Raw genomic sequence first — 23,631 nt, 5'->3', positions numbered from 1 at the left:
CTTAGTTAAACTACAGAATTTGCTACCCCAAGAATGAGTGATGGTAATTGATTTGCATAGCTTTAAAAGATTAGACAAATTTATGTTGGAATTTCACTGGCTACCAGTCACAATAGCTATATTGCTTCCAGCATCAGAGGCAGTGTGCTTCTATAATACCAGTTGTTGGTGATCACAACAAGCAGGAGTATGCTGTTGTACTCAAGTAGCTGGGGTAGCTCTGTTGGAAGAGCACGAGACTCTTAATCTCAGAGTCGTGAGTCTGAGCCCCATGTTAGGCAGAAAGATTCCTGCATTGCAGGGGGTTGGACTAGATGACCCTCATTGTTTAGTCATTTAGTCGTGTCCGACTCTTCGTGACCCCATGGACCAGAGCACACCAGGCACTCCTGTCTTCCACTTCCTCCCGCTGTTTGGTCAGACTCATGTTTGTAGCTTCGAGAACACCATCCAACCATCTCATCCTCTGTCATCCCCTTCTCCTTGTGCCTTCAATATTTCCCAGCATCAGGGTCTTTTCCAGGGAGTCGAGTCTTCTCATGAGGTGGCAAAAGTATTGGAGCCTCAGCTTCAGGATCTGTCCTTCCAGTGAGCACTCAGGGCTGATTTCCTTCAGAATGGAGAGGTTTGATCTTCTTGCAGTCCATGGGACTCTCAAGAGTCTCCTCCAGCACCATAATTCAAAAGCATCAATTCTCCGGCGATCAGCCTTCTTTATGGTCCAGCTCTCACTCCCATACATCCCTACTGGGAAAACTGTAGCTTTAACTATACGGACCTTTGTCGGCAAGATGATGTCTCTGCTTTTTTAGATGACCCTCATGGTACCTTCCAGTCCTACAGTTCTGTGATTCATGTCCCATTGTGGGCTTCCCATTGGCATCTGGTTGGCCACTATGAGAACAGGATGCTGACTTGATGGGCCTTTGGCTCTTCTTGTGCTCTTAAACTGCAACGCAGCTTTGAAAACTATGAAGGAACTCCCTTGTTCAGAAGTGACTTGTCATTCACTTTGGAAGGTGGTTGTTTGGGAAACAAAAGTTCAAATCTTCCTCAGGTGCTTAACACTAATCACATGATTCTTTGTGTGTTTGCGTCCATGCAGCTTTTTTCACAGTCCAGAATCAAATTGGTAGTCAGCAAAACTGAATCAACCATGTACCTCATTCTTCACTGTATTAATCTGATTTGCAGGTATGGAAGAGTAAACTATGTTCTAGCACGGAGACTGGAGCTTCTACGGGAAGTTGGCCGATTACAGGAGAGTTTGGGGGTCCCTGGTGATGTTTCCTATACTTGTGAAACAGCTGGCCACTTCTTCTTATATCAAGTAAGAAATTAAATAAAGATCAGGCGTGAACATAGCATTCTAAGGAACTTAGATGGGGAATTGGGATGAAGTTCTCAGAACTTGGACTGAAGAACCCGTTGTTTCACTCTCAAATGCAAATGGCAACTGAAGCTATAATTATGCTGTTACTTCTTTTTGTTCCTATTGTTTCCACCCTGTGTGCGATGAGTCATAATTAGAAAGGCCAATGTTCTTGCTTTGTGTGACTTTTGGCAAGGAGTCTGAACTGGCGTACCCTCTCTGCCTTGATTATATATTATATAAGCAGTAACCCACCTTGAATGTTGAGAGATGCATTCTAAAAGAAAAGAAAATACTTTTTTATTATTTGCAGGGGATCTCGGTGAGATGTTTCATATTTCCTAATGAAAAAAGTTATTTCAGTGTATTTGTAGATATGTTACAATATGAACTTACAATGACAATTTAAAATGCTGATCTTGTGTTCATAGACTAGGGTCCAGGGATGCACAAGTGAAAGGTACTTTCACATCCCCATAATGGGTTTGCTGATTTCTGTCTTCCAGCTACATCTCCTTGGATGTCTTGAGTCCCACGCTAGAGAGGGGAGACTTTAGAGCAGGCATGGCCAAACTCGGCCCTCCAGATGTTTTGGGACTACAATTCCCATCATCCCTGACCACTGGTCCTGTTAGCTATGGAAGATGGGAGTTGTAGTCCCAAAACATCTGGAGGGCCAAGACGATCCAGTAGTGCATGGAGAAAAAGGCCTAGTGCTCTCCTAGTGTTCTGTGCAAAACGCTTCGGATTCTGGCCATAGTAAATACGAGATTGCAAAATAGCAATGTTAATGTCATCACTTTTTTCCAGGTAATGTCTCGTTGGGAAGAGTATATGAGCAAAGTGAAAGTTAAAGGCAGCAAGCCTTCAGATGTTGCTGATATCTGCAGCTTCTTTCCTTTCCATCAGTATTTTGCAAATGCCCCTCAGCCAATTTTTAAAGGCAGATCTTACAATGAAGATATGGAAATCGCCGAAGGATGTTTTAGACATATTAAAAAGATATTCACTCAGCTCGAGGTAAGGTTTATAAGAAGTTAACTGTGGCATTCCTTTTTCTGTTATAGAGAGGGGGGGAAGTTCTGATAATGAAATGAGTAGCACTTCATATACTATACACACTATGTATACTGAATTTTCATAAGGTCCTGTAAATTGAAACTTGTCAAACAGTAAATAATGTAAACTTGGAAACTTTCTTGGGGTTGCAATTCTTTGAAGAGAAACGGTTGTACAAAAGATCCAGCTGCATTTGTGTGTGTTAAATTCTATTACTATAACGTATCCTATCAGGAGTGTTTTAACACCTGAAATGATAAGAAAGATTTATTTTTAAAAATGTAAGTCATTGGAGATATAGCAGTATTAAAGTGCTTTTTTTTTTACTTTGATGAGATTGTCCTAAAAAATAAAGACTTATTTGAAGAATAGGGTTGAACAAAGGGAAGATGGAGCCTAAAACAGTAATCTTGGAAATACTAAAAACCATATGCAAAAATAGAATCAACAATTGGTGGGGTGCTTGCTTCTAAAAGCAAATATCTTTTTTCCTTAAATGATTATGCTATTCAGTTAAATGAATGAAATTAGAAACATATATACAAAGTAGGCAGAGTTTAATAAGAGGCTATAACTTTTCTAAGATCCCTTTGTAAGATGTGGGTTAGAAAGCATAGATCAAGCAATATTTAAATCCATTTATGATGAAATGTTACTGGAACATCCTGCATGTTTGCGTATTTTGTCTTATGTTATTATTTTCATAGGCATTCAAAAAAGCCTGTCCTGGTGGTATTGTGAATATGATGCTTGTTTTTAATGTATCTCAAAATTAATAATAAAACCTGGGGGGGGGAGGGGAGAGAAAATTGATCTGCTCATCCTTGTGCTTAGAGGTGTTTTTCTGTTGATCAGGGATCAATAGATCATTGTTGATTAGGGATTCTCCTAATTTTCCCAAATGTGCCAATTTTGAAATTCTGCATAAAGACAAATGTATAGTAAGACAGATTGGTTGTCTATGCCCATCTGTGGAACCCTGCGATTGATTTTAAAGTAGGGAAGAATTTTATGCCCAAACATCTGTCTCTGACATTCAAATGATTGGGAAAATATGTGTGTGTGAGTTCCATCTGCGCTTCAGAGCACCCACAGACCCCTGGATTTTGCAGCTGTTTTCTTTGGTGGCAAGTTGAAAGTCACACTGTTTTATTGTAAGCGTGAATATTCTGCATTGTTTCACAAAAGTGTGGCTGTCAACTATTTTCTGTAGGAATTCCGAGCATTTGAACTGCTTCGCAGTGGACTGGACAGATCCAAATACCTGCTTGTGAAGGAAGCAAAGATCATTGCCATGACCTGCACGCATGCTGCTTTGAAACGCCATGACTTGGTCGAGTTGGGTTTCAAGGTAACTCCACTGTGGACAAAATGCTAAGGCTTCCTTGTATTAATTGTGTGTCATCTGCTGCTGTTAAGAGGGTTATAAAGGCAACAGGTAGGAGAAGGAATGCGTTGCAAATTGGCAAAAAGGGTGGATGCTGGATTCAATTGGCCACAGCTTTATTTAGTTACTTAGCTATGTCATACACATAGGAACACTGTGGCAGAAGATCAGTACTATTCTACCTGATATGGACTGGAACTGGTTTGCCTGTCCAGCCTCTTTTGTCCCTTGAGTACCATGGCTCAAGCCTCAGCCATGAAGCTCTGTACTACACCATATGGACAGGTAAAGAGCTGGTTGTAGACCCAGAAGCCACCCAGATCTCCCAGATGACTCACACCTTCACCATCCTGGAGGGAAACTTACCAGAGCAGCCCAACTCTGAAATGTTCTCTTGTGCCAAGATACCTTCTAATAGTCTCCAATCTATGAGCCTGCTGCTCTTCCCTACCTACTTACTTTCAGGATCTGTTAGCAGGTACCACACACATTGTGAAGTCTAATTGCAGGCATACCAAGCCAAGAACATACGTGTCAAAGACATAGAAAACTCATTCAAATGTTGGTTGCATTCAGCATCCTGTCAGGTTTGAGCTTGGTGTAGCTTCACTATATCCTGACTAGACATGTTCATATCTTTCAGGTAGCTCTGTTTATGCAAGCAAAAAAATGAGAAACCACTACTCAGAAAGTCAAATTATACAAGTTTTACTATGAGCAAAATACATTATGCACATACTATATTATTTAATAAATTACCAGATGCTGTGTGCACACCAGTAAGCAAATGGCTTCCGATATGAACTAATCATTCCTACATTAAAACAAAAACTTAACATATTTCTCTTTAACCTCCTAGTATGACAACATCTTAATGGAAGAGGCTGCTCAGATACTGGAGATTGAAACTTTTATACCACTCCTCTTACAGGTAAGAACACTAGCAGCAACTTCAGTTTATGACCATTATTTCAATGTAATTATTTTACTATTTGTCCTTAAGATTGTATTGGTTAATAACATTAATTTTTTTACCATGCGTGAAAAAAGAAACTTTCCAATTGACACTTTTGTTATGAATGTTGGAAAGCCTTACGAATAAGGAACAATATCAGGAACCTAACAATGTAGCTGGGCTTATCTGGATTTAAAATAAGATTTATTTTCAAGAATTTGCCTTATGTAGGAATGATTTGCACAGGGAAGAAGACCACATTACTTGCTTCTTAACACACAGTGGCCATAGAAGAAAAGACTGCAAGTGACAGTGTTGTAGTACAGAAGAATCTATTCTTCCTAACAGGTGTTTTTTTTTGCACCTCTTCATTTATGAATACAGAATAAAGATGAAGCTATACATTTTTCTAGCTTTGAAAGTAATGTTCACCACAGTACAGTAAATATAGAGCTCAAAAATAGTGGTCACTAATAGTTCTGGCATTTCAACCCTAGCATCTTGCTTGTTTTCGATAGAATCCCCAGGATGGATTCAGTCGACTGAAGCGGTGGATTATGATTGGGGACCATCATCAGTTGCCTCCAGTCATTAAAAACATGGCTTTTCAAAAATATTCGAACATGGAGCAGTCTCTTTTTACGCGTTTTGTCCGTGTGGGAGTGCCAACTGTTGACTTGGACGCTCAAGGAAGAGCAAGAGCAAGGTAAGGCAACAGGAAAATAAAAATTATAGGAGGTCTTGTATGAAGGAAAACTATCCCTACAGATATTGAAGCCTGTCTTGAAGGCTATGTATGCCTAATGATTACTATAACTAGTTTTTCGTAGCGGTGGACTTTTCTCTCTTGTCAGTTTCATAACAGTAGCCACTCCACCTTTTACAGTGTTCAGATTGTAATGCTAAGGTTATTGAATGAACTGAAGAAGGCAAATAAGCCGTTTCAAATCATGCATTACTTCTCTAGGCTATAATGATGGAGGAGGAGCATGCTGTGAATTGTGCTCAGTGACTCACTCAGGTGATACGCAGTGGTATCAGCAAATACAACCTGAAGTGAACATTGTTTGTAGGTGAATAATGACTATCAGTTCTGTTCTTTAAAGCCCCCTTGAAACATTGAAAGGAATTTTGTATCAGTATCCAGTGCACTTAACCCATTATTGCAAAGATTTATGCTTGTGCAATGGAGCATTCTATCCTCACCCTGAAACCTTCTGGTTTGGAGGGTCGTGTGAACCCCCCAGAACAGATTTGGAGGGGCATGGGAGAGGATAGAGTGAAAGTTCTGTTGAGCAAGCATAAATCCTTGCACTCACACAGCGGCCAGATTTTGACCGTTGGGCAGGGTCACCCACCTATCTGTCGGGATTCAAGCCTATATCAGTAGTAACTGGCAACTCTCCAGGCACCCGGCTTGATCTCCTGTTGACCTCCCTGTCTGCATTCCCCAGCAAGATCCAGGCAAGGTCACGATAGGCGATTCTTCTCAGCGTGAGAAGAACACACACCCTCTTTGTTGCCCCCCCCCCGGCAGGGGAAAGAGATAGACAGAAACGTGTTTACATGCCTTTATTTCTGTCTTTGCAGCGTTACAAAAAACATGACTGCTCTCTTCAAGCTCCAGCAGTCGAGTGAGAAACACTTCCTGTACAGGAACAATAGGAAGAGCTCATATTACACTCTGAGCTAATTCCGGTGCTTCGCACTGTGAATTGACTATCCCTCTGTTTCCCACGGAACAGTCCCAACATTCCATCATGTGATGTTTTCAAGCTAGCAGCTCGCAGCTGCATTGCTTCTATATCGTAACACTATCAATCCCATGGTGTCACAAATGAAATTGAGGGATTTGGTGCTTTGAAGTCCCAAAGTCAGGACTTCAAAGCACAAGCAGGCAGCAAGATGCTGCTTAAAGGAAGGTCCCCTCCTTTGTTTCAGCTGTTTCACTGCAAACCCCTTTAAGTGCTTTGAAATCTGTGTTGCATCTTATTCTACTTATTGGTAGAATTCCAAGTGTTGGCAATTACCTGTAGCAATTTAAATATTTCAGACCTTACAGGAGTCTGGTTGTTCTAAATGTGTTCTCCTTTTATTGTGATTCTCATTTTGCAGAATTGTTCTCCTTCCTTGCTCCTCACTGTGGTCCAACAAACGTGTTTTATAATAATGTATTTGCTTTTCATGCATGAAATTGATTTTAAAAGCGACATGGAGAAATAGTAAAGGAATATATTCACTCATGTTGACAATTGACAATAATTGTCTTCAACTCTATTTCCCATAAAGCTTATGCAATCTCTACAACTGGCGTTACAAGAACCTGGGTAACTTGCCACATGTGCAGCTCTTGCCAGAATTCAGAACAGCAAATGCTGGTTTCCTGTATGACTTCCAGCTCATAAATGTAGAAGATTTCCATGGCGTAGGAGAATCTGAACCCAATCCTTACTTTTATCAGGTAAGGGGGAAACAATTCATAATAGTTTTGGTACTCACATCAGGGTGTGTATTTACTATGAAAACAGAATGCAAGTTTTAGTTTTATAATATTAAGTTAAATAGCAAGCACTGGGCAATAGAAATCTTCCCTCCATCACTACCACCCCAGCGTACAGAAAAAATATATCTTATGGGTTGTGGGTAATGGAGACCAGTTGCAGTTCGTGCCACTTGGCTGGAAGTGGGAATGTTCCTTTCTGAGAGGTATATGTAAACATGTGTGCATATACATCTGTATACTACCATAGTGTCTTAAAAAATTGTCGCTATACAGATGCCAATAGCATTTAAATTTCCTTTTTTCACTCTCAGGAAGTCATATCAAGGAAATGTCTTTAATAGGCAGGAGTCATGTTCTCCCAAGTGGTGGTTTTGCTCTATCCTAGCTGCATGAATATTATCTGACCAAGTGCATAAAACAAGTTCCTCTCCTTTGCAGAATCTTGGTGAGGCAGAATATGTTGTTGCACTGTTCATGTACATGTGCCTGCTAGGATACCCTGCAGAGAAGATAAGTATCTTGACAACCTATAATGGCCAGAAACACCTCATTCGGGATATTATTAATCAGCGTTGTGGGAATAACCCAATGATTGGAAGACCAAACAAGGTAACATTCCAGATACTATTCACTTGCATCTTCCTTCCTTCCTTCCTTCCTTCCTTCCTTCCTTCCTTATATAATAATAATAATAATTTATTATTTATACCCCGCCCATCTGGCTGAGTTTCCCCAGCCACTCTGGGCGGCTCCCAATCAGTGTTAAAAACAGTACAGCGTTACATATTAAAAACTTCCCTGAACAGGGCTGCCTTAAGATGTCTTCTGAATGTCAGGTAATTATTTATCTCTTTGACATCTGATGGGAGGGCGTTCCACAGGGCGGGCGCCACTACCGAGAAGGCCCTCTGTCTGGTTCCCTGTAACCTCACTTCTCGCAATGAGGGAACCGCCAGAAGGCCCTCGGCACTGGATCTCAGTGTCCGGGCTGAACGATGGGGGTGGAGACGCTCCTTCAGGTATACAGGACCGAGGCCGTTTAGGGCTTTAAAGGTCAACACCAACACTTTGAATCGTGCTCGGAAACGTACTGGGAGCCAATGCAGATCTCTCAGAACCGGTGTTATGTGGTCCCGGCGGCCACTCCCAGTCACCAGTCTAGCTGCCGCATTCTGGATTAATTGCAGTTTCCGGGTCACCTTCAAAGGTAGCCCCACGTAGAGCGCGTTGCAGTAGTCCAAGCGTGAGATAACTAGAGCATGCACCACTCTGGCGAGACAGTTTGCGGGCAGGTAGGGTCTTAGCCTGCGTACCAGGTGGAGCTGGTAGACAGCTGCCCTGGACACAGAGTTAACCTGCGCCTCCATGGACAGCTGTGAGTCCAAAATGACTCCCAGGCTGCGCACCTGGTCCTTCAGGGGCACAGTTACCCCATTCAAGACCAGGGAATCCCCCACACCAACCCGCTCCCTGTCCCCCAAAAACAGTACTTCTGTCTTGTCAGGATTCAACCTCAATCTGTTAGCCGCCATCCATCCTCCAACCGCCTCCAGGCACTCACACAGGACCTTCACTGCCTTCACTGGTTCTGATTTAAAGGAGAGGTAGAGCTGGGTGTCATCTGCATACTGATGAACACCCAGTCCAAACCCCCTGATGATCTCTCCCAGCGGCTTCATATAGATATTAAAAAGCATGGGGGAGAGGACAGAACCCTGAGGCACCCCACAAGTGAGAGCCCAGGGGTCTGAACACTCATCCCCCACCACCACTTTCTGGACACGGCCCAGGAGGAAGGAGCGGAACCACTGTATGACAGTTCCCCCAGCTCCCAGCCCCTCTAGACGGTCCAGAAGGATGTTATGGTCGATGGTGTCAAAGGCCGCTGAGAGATCCAGCAGAACTAGGAAACAGCTCTCACCTTTGTCCCTAGCCCGCCGGAGATCATCAACCAGCGCGACCAAGGCAGTTTCAGTCCCATGGTGAGGCCTGAATCCTGATTGGAAGGGATCCAAATGGTCCGTTTCCTCCAGGCGTGCTTGGAGTTGTTCAGCAACCACCCGCTCAATCACCTTGCCCAAGAATGGCAGATTTGAGACTGGGCGATAGTTGGCCAAATTGGCCGGGTCCAAAGATGTTTTTTTAAGAAGCGGTTTAATGACCGCCTCTTTCAGCGGGTCTGGGAAGGCTCCCTCACAGAGGGAAGCATTCACCACCCCGCAGAGCCCATCGCCCAGCCCTTCCCGGCTTGCTTTTATCAGCCAGGATGGGCAAGGATCAAGGAGACAGGTGGTCGGTTTCACTTGTCCAAGCAGCCTGTCCACATCCTCGGAGGTAACAGATTGGAATTGATCCCATGTAACAGGACCAGACAGAACTCTAGCACTCTCCCGCCCTGGCCCTGCTCCCACGGTGGAGTCTACCTCCTTCTGAATCTGAGCGATTTTATCTGCAAAAAACTTGGCAAAAGCATTGCAGGAGATCTTGGGGTCCCTACCAGGCCCCGGTGGTACAGGTGGTTCCGATAGATTGCGAACCACCTGAAAAAGTCTCCTGCTGCTGTTTTCTGCAGATGCAATGGAGGCGGCGAAGAAGGCCCTCTTCGCCGTTGCCATTGCCACTTGGTAGGCTCGACGTTGAGCTCTAACCCGTGTCCGGTCTGATTCAGAATGAGTTTTCCGCCACCGGCGCTCTAGCCGTCTCAACGATTGTTTCATCACCCTCAGCTCCGGGGAAAACCACGGGGCTGTCCGGGCTCCATGCAATCGGAGAGGGCGCTTCGGAGCCAGACAGTCAATAGCCCTGGTTAACTCCGCATTCCAGCGTGCCACCAGGGAATCAGCTGAAAGGCCATCAACTTGGGATAAAGCATCCCCTACCACTCTCTGGAAACCATTTGGATCCATTAAGTGGCGGGGGCGGACCATCCGAATCGGTCCCACCTCCCTGCAGAGGGGAAGGGTTGCGGAGAAGTCCAGTTGCACCAGGAAGTGATCTGACCATGGCACTTCTTTCGTTTCGCTTTTAGTTAGTGTCAGATCACCAACATCCATAGATGTTCCTTCCTTCCTTCCTTCCTTCCTTTCATATATTTATAAACCAACCTACTAGTAGGATTTTTAGTTTGTTCACTGGTTGAGCTGATTGCCGCCCTTGGATTGGATGCCACTATGTCATTTGTTGTTTTTCCTGTCTAATGTTGAGCCTAAAAAGCAAATTAGGCACAGAGATTCTAGCTGGTGAATTGCAGGAGATAATATAGCAAATTATAATTAGATGTCAGATTTATATGCAAATGGATTTTTGAGTCATTAGTTCACAAAAGGCATAGCTTTGTATCTTGAAGGAGAATATTTTAATTATTCAAGACTTGTTCAAAAGCAAAAATAAGCCCGGAAATAGAGCACAAGATGTTATAATGGCTAATTACATTGCATAGGCTTTTGCCAAGGCTTGCCCCATAGCGGTATTTATAAGCAACATCAATTAAGATTAGGAAAACTGTAACCATTAGTAGCTACATTTCAGGAATCACATTACTATGCAAGAACATGATATACGGCGCCTCTTAAATTTTGCACAGATGTTTTTTGATGAAAACATTAAATTTTAAATAAGCAAAGTATGCATTTTCTTTGTATTCCGAAAACAGTGTAGTTAAGGCACACATCTCTGGTTTTAGTGCAGATTTCATCATTTTTATTGCATAAATGGCCTTTGGTGCATATATTCCAGGAATAAAACAGTACCAGGTACTGCATATGTCACCAACTAAAAGCTCCAGTTTTGCAGGCGTGGTTTTGGAAACATTGGATCTAACAATGGTGACGGTGTTCTCAGGCAACCCTTTGATCCCCAGGAAGGCCAGTGAGAGACTGTAGGATACTGTGGATCTCCCTCTGCACATGCTTTCTGGTAATATGTTGTGGTTCGAGAATCTACAGGGACCACAGCCTCCTTGATTCCCAGACATGCACATTTGTTTATTCATAAATCTTTTACATCCCATTTCCTCATTAATATGTGGATTTTTAAAATAATAAACAAGATTTGTATTGAAGTACATACTTAAATATGTATTTTGTCCCAGTGTACACATTTCTTGAGGAATCTATCCTAAAATAGACATTGTGGAAAAATTCAGAAAAGTGAGAAATCCAAAGGATAATTACATTCTAATTTGTATCTTAGTCTGGGAGGTATAAGTCAGGTCAGTTTGTTTAAAAATGCAGATGAACAAAATTTTCCTCCATCCCTAACTCAGAAGCTGTGTTTGTGCATGCAAAGTCATCTGGATTTCTCCGATTATGTCTAGGAGTTTCCATTACGAAGACGGGTGTTTTCCCCGTTGCCCCGTTCCTGTTTGCAATGGAGTAAATTTCCACCATCTTTTCAGAAAGAAGCCTTTCAGCTTAGCACCATAAGGCCAGCTTGCTTTCACTAGCCTATGAAGCTGTACTTCATAGTTAATTTTCCAAATGTTCTTTGGAAATCTCAGTGAGATGCCAGTGAATTAACACTCCCCATGTTTCTGCTAGGTGACAACTGTGGACCGGTTTCAAGGTCAGCAAAATGATTATATCATCCTTTCACTTGTGCGAACTAAAGCGGTTGGCCACTTGAGGTAAGTAATAATGTATCTTCGCAAAGGGCAGAGTCCAAGTAGTGTCGTGTAGTAGTCATAAAGATGGCTCGGGCAGAGCTCAGTAGAGCCTTGCTTATCTCTCACCCATTCATTACTCAGAATGTATTTTCCTGCATGTAGAATCCTCCAAACTGCATCCACTACATTTGTGTGTTTCGTTAATAAGCACACCATCTTGTGATAAATTTAATTGGGTATCATTGGTGCTAAACCTCAACTGGATTTAACTCTTGCAAGGATGACTGATCAACCTACGCCTTAGTGAGATGTGGATTACGATAATCCCCTTAACAGTAAATTATCATTCCTGTGGTATTTGAATATGCATACGGATCCGCAAGTAATAATTGGAGTTGTTGATATTGTATCTAAAAGGTGAGGTCATTGTGATCAATGGCATCTCCAGAGCTTCTTAGGAGAAAGTGTGCAGTGGTGGGGAGGCAGACCATTAAGTACCTTTAACAGTTGAAGAGGAAATAAAATGTTTTGCAGATTTTCCTATGTCAGATCAAACTGCAACCTAATGGTGCTTAAAATATTATCCCCACGACCTCAGGAGTCGAGCACAAGCCATGCATGCAGGAGATCCTAGCTTTAATTCTCAGCATTCAGGTAGCTCTGCAAAGTTTGTAGCAATTGTAGTGGATTCTAACAGTGTGTCAATTTCATTCTTATTTCTTGAAGGGATGTTCGGCGTTTGGTGGTTGCTATGTCAAGAGCAAGACTTGGGCTTTATATTTTTGCCCGAGTATCACTATTCCAGAACTGTTTTGAGCTGACTCCAGCTTTCAGCCAGCTCACTGCTCGCCCTCTTCAACTGCATATAATCCCTACGGAGTATTTTCCAGCAGCCCGGCAGGTATGGAGAGCTGTCTTGAATTACGTAAATACAGTAACAGTGGGTTGTATCCAAGCAGAGTTGCACTCACACAACAAGACTTCCCCTTCTTCTGCTCCCACCATGCGACCATGCGCCCACAAAATCTCCAATCCTTTGGAGCAATTTTTGAGCATGCACCGGTGGCAGGAGGGGGAGGAGAAAAAGATGAATTTTCATTGCAGAAGTGGAAGTCTGGTTGTCTGAACAGCACAGGGGGTTGCATGCTACCAAAGGAGTATAGCTCAGTGGTAGAGCATGTGCATTGCATGCAGACCACGTTTCATTGTTCAGCTATCTTCATCTTTTTTCATCTTTTGAATGTGTTTGAATACCTGTTCTTAACTTCTTCAAGGGTTTTAATAGTTTGTTTTATATTTTTGTGAACTGCTTAGAGGTTTTCTTACAGTTAAGTGGTATATATGTTTTTATTAAGTAAGGTAAGGCTAGGAATGCCTGTTGCCTAAACTCATAGGGATCAGTGTAAACAATCCTGAGCTAGATGGACCAGTGGCTTCGCCTTTTCCTTCCTAAGGCATAACTTTTATTGGTAGGATTTTGAATATTTTATCTCAGTACAAAAGTGCTCTTATGTTCATTTTTTTTGCTTTAAATATCTCAATAGTACTTTTCCCCCTACTCTAGAATGGAGAACACCCATCTCACCAAGTCCATGTTATAAAGAATATGCCTCAGATGGCCAACTTTGTGTACAACATGTATATGCACATGATACAGAATACACGCCAGCACAGACAGGTAAATATTACTGAAAGTTGAGAAAACGTACTTTTAAAAATTGGGAATGCTTTGAGTGAAAGCACTCTTAATAAATCTTTGATAACAAGTAAGTTAGTAAATGTCTGACCTCTTCCTTTGAACTTGCAAAAGCAGTGTTTCTGAAATCTGTCATACGATTGGTTTCATATCTTCAGCATTAATTTGAGTCTTCATAACAATTTCAAACCTATTTTTGTAAAACAGGATGATAAGGCCTTACCACTGCCTTGATGTCCTCATGTTTAGCAAAACAAAAAAAGCATTCATTTGGAAGTCTGGCTGATTATGTTGATATAAATCTGGATAGTTTTTTGAGGTGGGGGGGGTGTCTTAAAATATTCTCTTGGGAGAAAAATAAACCACTTGATGCCATTGATCATCCTGTGACATGAAAAACACCTTTTGCATATTGGCTCTACTGTTCTGCTAGAACAGGCTTGTTGATATGAACAGGAGTTGCACTGGCTACATTCTCTGAAGAACAGTCTGCATGCTCAGTTTATGTTCGAACACTTACAGGCTATAGTGCAATGACTGGATAACCTTGTAAGTCCATAACGTATGCAGACTTGCAGCAAATGCTCTGGTATGTATTCTCTGTAGCACTACTGAGATGTTATTTTTAACATCACATTAGTCCATACTTACAAAATAGAATCGAATAACCGTTATCATGCATGGATACCAGCTGCATCGCAGAAGGAGTCTCATTTTGTATCCGGCAGCATGAAATATATATTTTTCCAGGGACAAAGGAATCCCTTATTTGAGAGATTCAGCTTTCCTTAATCCCTATAATTAGTCTCCCCAAAATAGCATTTTGGCCACATATTAAGAGATCCAGATATAGTAATTTCAAAGTTTGAGTGTCGCTCTTGAAATCTCTCCTCTCCATGACATGGCTGTCAGAAACATGAGTTAATAGCAGATGCAATTTCAGTTTAATAGTGTGCGGAAATGCTAGTGTGAAAGATCTCATTGGAACAACGAAATGGAATAGTGGAAGAGATGTGGAGGAAGTTGGGTGGGGTTCTCTGCTATCTTTCCAGAGTTGGAAATGGATTTTTTTATTTAAAAAAGTTCCATTGTTATTTCATAAATACATGCAACACATATACCACAATCCAGACAAACAACAATAACAGTGTTTTAATACTAGAATTCTACTGGATATGTCTGTTCTTAGTTGGCCAGAGCAATTCTAACTCAAATTTATACCAGGGTCAGGGGATAAGACCCTGGTGATCAGCCTACAGAATGTGTGCCACATCCACTGCCATGCTGTTTCATTGTGGCACCATTTTTCTTTTGACTACTATGAGAAGAAATTAGTTGAGCCAACTCCAGAGCTAGCAGAGAGCTGTGGCATTTCTGTGAGGGTTTTGGGGAAATGAGCAAACTTTGGACATGGATTATCCACACATGCACTTTCCCCCTCCCCTTCTGCCAGCAGAACATCTCTGTTTATGTTCTTCTGCCATACCTCCATCTCTTACAACAGAACAACACTCATACAACTTCCCTTGGCATCTCAGGTCGCTTTACATTGCTCCGTAGGTCAACAAACCCAATAAACATTGACATTTTCTTCCCAGTGCTGGTAGAGCCTGTTCAAATGTTATATTGCCTTGTACCTTGAGCAGCAACTTGGGAGTCAGCCACTGTTTCCCCCCCACCTGTCCTTTGTTCCCTGTATTGTCCTTAGAATGTAACATCTGAAGCAAGAGTCTCAAATGGAATTTCTTGGTTTGAATGCTACTTCCTACATACAATGAAAGGAGGCGGTAGGAATTGTGAACTCCAGGACTTTCCCCCAGTCAGTGTACTGATGGAAGGGGGAGGGTTAACATCTCTGGAGTCTCACAGTGGTGGGATTCCTGCTGCAAAAGCACAATTCAGAGAGAAAGTCTAACTCAGTGGGAGATATGTCAACTCGCAGGCCATGCATTCTCTTCACAAAAGTACTATAAGTAAAATAAAATTACATAATTCTTTACACCATTCTCATCCCCCACATAGAGTCATTGATTGCAATGTTGGAATCTCAACTAAAGCATCCATGACAGATGGCCACCCAACCTCTGCTAAAAAAATCTTCAAGTAAGGAGGTTTCCCAAGAGAGTCCATTCCACTGTGGAACAGCTCTTGCTGTCAGAAAGTTATTCCTGATGTTTAGCCAGAATCTCCTTTCTTGTAAATGGACGCCATTGGTTCAGGACCTACCCTCCAGAGCAGGAGAAAACAAGCATGCTCCCTCCTCCATGTGACAACCCTTAAGATATTTGAACGTGGCTATCATATCTCCTCTTTACCTGGCTAAACATACCCAATTCCCATATAAGATTTGATTTCCAGACTGCTTATAATATTGGTCACCCTCCTCTGCACATGTTCCGGCTTGTCAATATCCTTCTTCATTGTAGTACCCAGAAATGAACACAGTACTATGGGCATGGTTTGACCAAGGCAAAATAGAGGAGTATTACTCAATCAAGACACTATACTTCTGTTGATACAACCTAGAATAACATTCACTTGTTGTTGTTTTTCTGCTTCACGCTATTGACATGTTAAGCTTGTGATCTACTAAGACCCCTGGATCCTGTGCATCTGGTTCTTCCTGCCTAAGTGCAGAACCTTACATTTGTCCCTATTGGAATTCATTTTGTTAGTTTTAACCACGTTCTCAAATCTGTTAAACTAATATTGAATCCCGATTCTGTCTACTGCGGCATTAGCTACCCATCCCAGTTAGGCGTCATCTGAAAATCCGATGATTTCTTAATCAAAGTCATTTATTAAAATGCTGAACAGCAATAGGCCCAGGACAGAACCATGCAGCACTCCACTTGTCACTTCTTCCTAGTATGATGAGAAACCATTAGTGAATACTCTTTTGGTTTGGTCAGTCAACCAGCTACAAATCCATCTAACAGTTTCTTTTCCAGCCCACATTTTACCAGCTTCTCTGCAAGAATATCATGGGGGACTTTGTCAAAAGCCTTAAGGAAATCAAGAAACACTATGTCCACAGCATTCCCCTGATCCACTCAATCAAAAAAGAAATGAGACTTGGTTTTTTAGAAACCCATGCTGAGTCTTCGTAATCACAGCATCCTTTCTTTCTAAGTGCTCACAAGCCAACCATTTAATTATCCATTCTAGGACCAGTCAGTAGTTACCAAGGTGTTCTCCCCCCTTTTAAAAAAAAGATGGGGACAACATTTTCCCACCTCCAGACTGCAGGGACATCACCTGTTCTCCAATAATTCTTCAATATTCTTTTAATAATCAGATTCCTTTATAAGACTTTATAAGACTTCTGTGAATCACCTCATTTGTAGCTAGCCTTTTTAAAATTGCATCTCTCACTTGTAGAATCTCACGTCAAAGAATATTTTATTACATATCTTATAACCAATGACAGTACGCTATTAAGTAGATTAATTGTAATTACAGTCAGCAAGCAGTACACATGGATTCTTGAGCAGCAACACCTGTATTCACATGCACTGTATATCATACAGTGGTTCCGCTCCTTCCTCCTGGGCCGTGTCCAGAAAGTGGTGGTGGGGGATGAGTGTTCAGACCCCTGGGCTCTCACTTGTGGGGTGCCTCAGGGTTCTGTCCTCTCCCCCATGCTTTTTAATATCTATATGAAGCCGCTGGGAGAGATCATCAGGGGGTTTGGACTGGGTGTTCATCAGTATGCAGATGACACCCAGCTCTACCTCTCCTTTAAATCAGAACCAGTGAAGGCAGTGAAGGTCCTGTGTGAGTGCCTGGAGGCGGTTGGAGGATGGATGGCGGCTAACAGATTGAGGTTGAATCCTGACAAGACAGAAGTACTGTTTTTGGGGGACAGGGAGCGGGTTGGTGTGGGGGATTCCCTGGTCTTGAATGGGGTAACTGTGCCCCTGAAGGACCAGGTGCGCAGCCTGGGAGTCATTTTGGACTCACAGCTGTCCATGGAGGCGCAGGTTAACTCTGTGTCCAGGGCAGCTGTCTACCAGCTCCACCTGGTACGCAGGCTAAGACCCTACCTGCCCGCAAACTGTCTCGCCAGAGTGGTGCATGCTCTAGTTATCTCACGCTTGGACTACTGCAACGCGCTCTACGTGGGGCTACCTTTGAAGGTGACCCGGAAACTGCAATTAATCCAGAATGCAGCAGCTAGACTGGTGACTGGGAGTGGCCGCCGGGACCACATAACACCGGTTCTGAGAGATCTGCATTGCCTCCCAGTACGTTTCCGAGCACAATTCAAAGTGTTGGTGTTGACCTTTAAAGCCCTAAACGGCCTCGGTCCTGTATACCTGAAGGAGCGTCTCCACCCCCATCGTTCAGCCCGGACACTGAGATCCAGCGCCGAGGGCCTTCTGGCGGTTCCCTCATTGCGAGAAGTGAGGTTACAGGGAACCAGACAGAGGGCCTTCTCGGTAGTGGCCCCCGCCCTGTGGAACGCCCTCCCATCAGATGTCAAAGAGATAAATAATTACCTGACATTCAGAAGACATCTTAAGGCAGCCCTGTTCAGGGAAGTTTTTAATATGTAACGCTGTACTGTTTTTAACACTGATTGGGAGCCGCCCAGAGTGGCTGGGGAAACTCAGCCAGATGGGCGGGGTATAAATAATAAATTATTATTATTATTATTATTATTATTATTGAATTGTATTGAAGTCTTCTGATTTAGGATGACTAGGTTGTCCTGAATTGCATCCAAATATGGGTCTGTTCATAAAACAAAAAGCAGGCATTTTCATAATGAATTGTTTAATTTTCTTACTAGCAAAACTTGCTGCCTCCTCCAACACTTGTTGAAGAAATCGAAACACTTCAGTCTCAGGAAAGTGAAGAAGTTCAGAGCAAAGATCTTGAAATGGAAACAGAAACTGAAGTCAAACCCACACCAATGGAAACTGCAGAAGAGAAAGTTTTCAATGAGAAACAAAAGGTAGCAGAGGAAATTGAGGAGGAGCATCGGAAAATGCCTGAGCACCCTGGAAGAGACAGTGATAGTGAAGACAGTGAAACTGAAGATGGCACAGAGAAATGAACTTTTCTTTTTCAAGCGGACACACAGAGATGACCAATCATATGTATATCCACGAAACGTGTTAGTCGGTGAAACAAGCAACTGTTAACCAAGAGTAAATATTAATGATACTTTTAAGTATCATTTATGACTAACAAATCGTTAGCAAAGGAGGTTTTTTTACTTGTATTGTGTATTTAGTAAAGTGGGTTTTTTTATCAATCCTTTGTGTAACTCCCCTTTTTTGATACTATAAAGTTCAATTTGGAGAGGTTTCCAGTCAAGTATTTTCTTTAATCAAATACAATGTAGATAGCTGGGGTGAGCATAGACCACAATATCCTGATTTGATGCTTTGGAAAAGAACACCAGAAATTGTACAACTTAGCTCAGGGTTGCCCCATTTTTCTGCTAGCAATGGAGTCTTTTATTTGGAAAAGCTTGCAGTCATGTCCTGTACAGTATTTGCATCTGAAGTGGTACACCCCAGGAAGTTTTATCACATGACCTGTTTATAATCGAAGGCATATTAATTGTTTCTTTAGCTTGAGGGAGGGATGACGTTATAAGAACATAAACCCTGCTGGGTAAGGCTCTTGGCCCATCCAGTCCAGCATCTTGCCAGCCATAAGCTCATAGTTATATGTTTTAGTGACTCGGAACTATTAAAAAAAACCACTATTTGCAGTTTTTTTATTGGATTTTCTAGATAGCTGGTGATAGTTCTGCTACATCAAAAGAAAACTAAACAAAAATCTAATAATTACATTTGCCTTGTGAGGTTCATGACTCTATTGACAACATGGTGTCTTGCAACACTTTGGTTTGTAGCTAGCGGGAGTAACGGTAGAATAAATGTGAAAAAAGCAAATATGCCTTTGATTTTGATTTCACAGGCAAAATGTTAAATAGATCAGTAAAATTCTACCAGAGTAGGTGTTCTAGAATCATTTTCAATTGAATATCCTTCTTTAAATTTCCAAATTTACAACTGAGAGAAATCATCTTGGCAGATCATTTTACATCTATAAATCCTCTGGACAAGCAGTATGTTTCAAAGTTAACTATCATCCGAATTTCACCTTCTTTGCTGCCAATGTTGTATATTTGCTTGTAAAGTTGCCAATAGGATTGCTTTACAAAAAGATATAGATCATTAAAATAGCATTCAATCTTCAAGCTATATTAGATATATTCCATTAGCTTTGCCTCTGGTGGTGCAGTTTATCTGCATACAAAAATAAGCATAATATTTTTCCCCCTCACAACATCAGATATAGGATAGAGACTTTTATTATCAGTTTCCCACCTGGATGGTGCATAGTTCCCCATAATCTGAATACCATGGTTGATAGAACATCGATGACCGGGCCAGTTTTCAATTTTAGGATCCATCTTTGGAATTCTATATAGCAGATGATGTACCTATAAAACACTTAATAAAATTTTCTGTTTCCAAGTGGTGTCTCTGGGCACTTTTCCCATATCCCTCACAAGTTATGCCCACTTTACCAGCTTGACAAATGCCAGTGCAGGCACCTTCACACAGCTCAGTGTCCCCAAAACATGTCCAAGAGCTGGCCCCCACACTTTAAGAGGTACCAATTGCCAAAGGAATCTGCAAAATATCACCAGTTGCTTATTGCACTCATTTGGGCCATGTACTCTTGCTATTGAGACTCTTATCCCGGCACCAGGTTAAAGTATGAGCAAAAATATCTCAAGTTGCTTCATTAAATACATACAAACTACCAGCAGCTGTTCCTGCCAGTGTTGGGATTTATTAAAAAAAAAACAACCAGCAGAAATAAGTTGTTAGATACTAGAATATTTTTAGAAAATAGGTTAGAAAGCAGACGATCCTTAGCTGAGCTGGTCACATGTTGCCTGAAGGCCTTGTACCATTCATCCCTGATTAAACATATGAATGTTAGTTTATGAAACTGTATCACAGTGTCTCTAAGCTGTGCACCATTAGGTCTCTCTCAGTGACAGGTTAAAAAGCTGCAGTTTATTTTTGTGCATGGTGGAACCTATGGAACCACATATTTCCCAAGCAATTTTATTTTCTTCTGGCAAGGCAATTCAAGAATGTAAATGAATAAGTGTCTAAATTAGCAAGTGTAGATTCTGTGCAATTTACAATGCAAGAAAGACTGAGAACAAATTGATTCTCATTAGCGGAAGATATCTCTATCCTATATCTGATGTTGTGAGGGGAAAAAATATTATGCTTATTTTTGTATGCGGATAAACTGCACCACCAGAGGCAAAGCTAATGGAATATATCTAATATAGCTTGAAGATTGAATGCTATTTTAATGATCTATATCTTTTTGTAAAGCAATCCTATTGGCAACTTTACAAGCAAATATACAACATTGGCAGCAAAGAAGGTGAAATTCGGATGATAGTTAACTTTGAAACATACTGCTTGTCCAGAGGACTTATAGATGTAAAATGATCTGCCAAGATGATTTCTCTCAGTTGTAAATTTGGAAATTTAAAGAAGGATATTCAGTTGAAAATGATTCTAGAACACCTACTCTGGTAGAATTTTACTGATCTATTTAACATTTTGCCTGTGAAATCAAAATCAAAGGCATATTTGCTTTTTTCACATTTATTCTACCGTTACTCCCGCTAGCTACAAACCAAAGTGTTGCAAGACACCATGTTGTCAATAGAGTCATGAACCTCACAAGGCAAATGTAATTATTAGATTTTGGATTTTTGTTTAGTTTTCTTTTGATGTAGGTACATCATCTGTTATATAGAATATCCTAAGATGGATCCTAAAATTGAAAACTGGCCCGGTCATCGATGTTCTATCAACCATGGTAGTCAGTTTATGGGGAACTATGCACCATCCAGGTGGGAAACTGATAATAAAAGTCTTGGCACGTCAATCTTTACTGGAGATAAATGTGACAGGGCCCATTTATCAGCTATAAATTCCTGAATTACCAAGCAGCCGCGTTGGAGCAGTCCTGTTATGCGTCGCAAGGCGCTTCAGCATCCTGCTGCTTAAATTTGACATCTCTGTTGTCAGGAGAGCTATTTTTAGATTGATAGTCTGGGGACATGGAATGTTTACTAATTACTGTACAGGGAAAGGAATGGACTGTGAGGAGGGAGTGCTCCTTTTTAGCATTTCTAAGAGTGTTCTGGTGGCAGGGCAAACTGTTTAAAAGGGACTTTCTTAAAGTGAAGCGTTAACAGCAACAGATACCCTAACTGAAGTTGCCTTGTTGGCATGAGAGGTTAAGAAATTTTAAATAAAGTAAATATACCCAAGGACTGGTGCACTACATCGGTGATATTTTCTTTTTTGCCAAGTTTCCATTGTGAACAAGGAAGAGAGCCAAAGCGTGTGCACAATCCTATTCGGAATAAGGGAATTTCCCTTAAAAAAAGGGAAACGTTGACAGCTATGCAGTGTGCAGATGGCCACATCCTTGCTTCTTGGTGGATAAGAAGCAAATGTAGTTTTTACCCCAGAGGGGTCACTTTTACTGCTGCTTTACTTTCTTCTATGTAAGTGAATGGCTGCTGTTTAAGAATGAAATGCTACCCTGAGGCTGTGCCTCATGAAGCTGATGCACCCTGCTGGATCCCTTGAAAAGCTTCCTTTAAACATGCACTTCTCAGCACAATGCTAGATGTTCTCCTAGTCCACAATAGTGATAACCCACCTACTTTCAGCAGCCAGAAACACCATAACCAGACACTGGAGAGACCTGTCAGGAGTAAGCATGGACCAATGGTACCAAATAGTATGGGAAACAGCCCTACTAGAAAAATTAACCAATAAACTGAAACTGACACGGGGACAAACAGAAGAAGATGCCTTTACCCCGGTATGGCTCCCCTTTATCACATACACAGCCCAACAAGACAATGACAATAATCCACCAACAGCATACAAATCAATATGGCTAACCTGATCCAAAACACCCACCCACCCCACTCACACACGAAAACAAAGATCACCACAGCCAATCACAAACAAACAACCGCACCCAAGGCCAACCCCAACCTCTCTCACCACCAAAGGAACACAAGTGAACAGCACGAGCAATGCTGACACCAAACCCCACATACATTAAGCAAAATAGAAACATCACCACCTGACCCCACCCCCACCCATCTCCCCCCCTCCACCCCTTTTCTTCCTAATGTCTCAACAAATGAAACTGATTTGTAAAAATGTTACATGGAAAAAATACGAGAGACATTACACATACTTCTGTAAAACAAGAAAATCTTTAAAAAATTTTTTTAAAAAAAATAGTGCTGATGTATGTAATTGGCTTTTTGAGCTCCCTTTACTCCAGTTCTGAACATGCTTAGGTATTGCGGGTTGTATTTAACTAGCTCCTACTCAGAAGAGACCTGCTGAAATTAATGAACCTAAGTTAGTCGTGTTCATTAACTTTAATGGGCCTACTCTGAGTAGGCCTAATGTTGACTATCATGCTATATATTTTACTTACCTATTTTAATAATAAAAATATGTGAACAGCAGCATCCATCATCCGAGCCAGCATGGGCAATGGTCAAGGATTCTGGAAGTTGTAGTCCAACATGTGGAGGACCGAAGGCTGGGGAAGAATAACTTCTCCACTGTCCCTTTTCAAGATAGAACATCAATGGTGTGTGTTCTTTTCACATATATGGCATATATAATACCAGTGGAGAGTGCCCGGTGCTGTCTGGGAATTTGTAGACACCAATAAAGTTTTGTGATTTTTAAATGGATGGTGTAATTTTTGAGTTTGGACTCTTCACTCCAAAACCCAGGTGAAGTCACACCAAAGTCAAACTTCGGTCCACCATCTTGATTCAAACTGGCACCTGGCTTCCAAATAGCAACAAAGTCTGCCATTCCAACCTCAGGAACCTTCATGCTGAGTTTGACAGTGATATCTGGAGAGGTGACCAAACCTATGCCCCAAAATGGGCAAAGTCACACCAATATGATTTTTTTAGATTGCCTTCTTGATACAAAATGG

At 41.7% G+C, this 23,631-nt stretch overlaps 1 protein-coding gene and 1 long non-coding RNA gene across 2 annotated transcripts in view; one reads left to right on the top strand and one right to left on the bottom strand.

Annotated features, from left to right (window-relative positions):
- Positions 1–18,887, top strand: part of AQR (aquarius intron-binding spliceosomal factor) — a 56,500-nt gene extending 37,613 nt beyond the window's left edge. Inside the window, exons 25-35 of the mRNA XM_053381418.1 lie at positions 1,195–1,330; positions 2,183–2,392; positions 3,645–3,782; positions 4,678–4,749; positions 5,292–5,479; positions 7,063–7,234; positions 7,715–7,885; positions 11,815–11,900; positions 12,606–12,780; positions 13,444–13,557; positions 18,371–18,887. Coding sequence (XP_053237393.1) covers positions 1,195–1,330; positions 2,183–2,392; positions 3,645–3,782; positions 4,678–4,749; positions 5,292–5,479; positions 7,063–7,234; positions 7,715–7,885; positions 11,815–11,900; positions 12,606–12,780; positions 13,444–13,557; positions 18,371–18,637 — 1,729 coding nt within the window. The 3' untranslated portion in view covers positions 18,638–18,887. The remainder of the gene's footprint in view (positions 1–1,194; positions 1,331–2,182; positions 2,393–3,644; positions 3,783–4,677; positions 4,750–5,291; positions 5,480–7,062; positions 7,235–7,714; positions 7,886–11,814; positions 11,901–12,605; positions 12,781–13,443; positions 13,558–18,370) is intronic.
- The window catches only part of LOC128410346 (uncharacterized), a 70,520-nt gene that overhangs the window by 19,001 nt on the left and 27,888 nt on the right, over positions 1–23,631 (bottom strand). The window lies entirely within an intron of this gene.

Source organism: Podarcis raffonei, chromosome 1 (assembly GCF_027172205.1).
Source record: "Podarcis raffonei isolate rPodRaf1 chromosome 1, rPodRaf1.pri, whole genome shotgun sequence".
NCBI classification, from domain to species: Eukaryota; Metazoa; Chordata; class Lepidosauria; order Squamata; family Lacertidae; genus Podarcis; species Podarcis raffonei.
The sequence above is the reverse complement of the archived record's forward strand: the minus strand, read 5'-3'. Positions and strand labels throughout refer to the sequence as shown.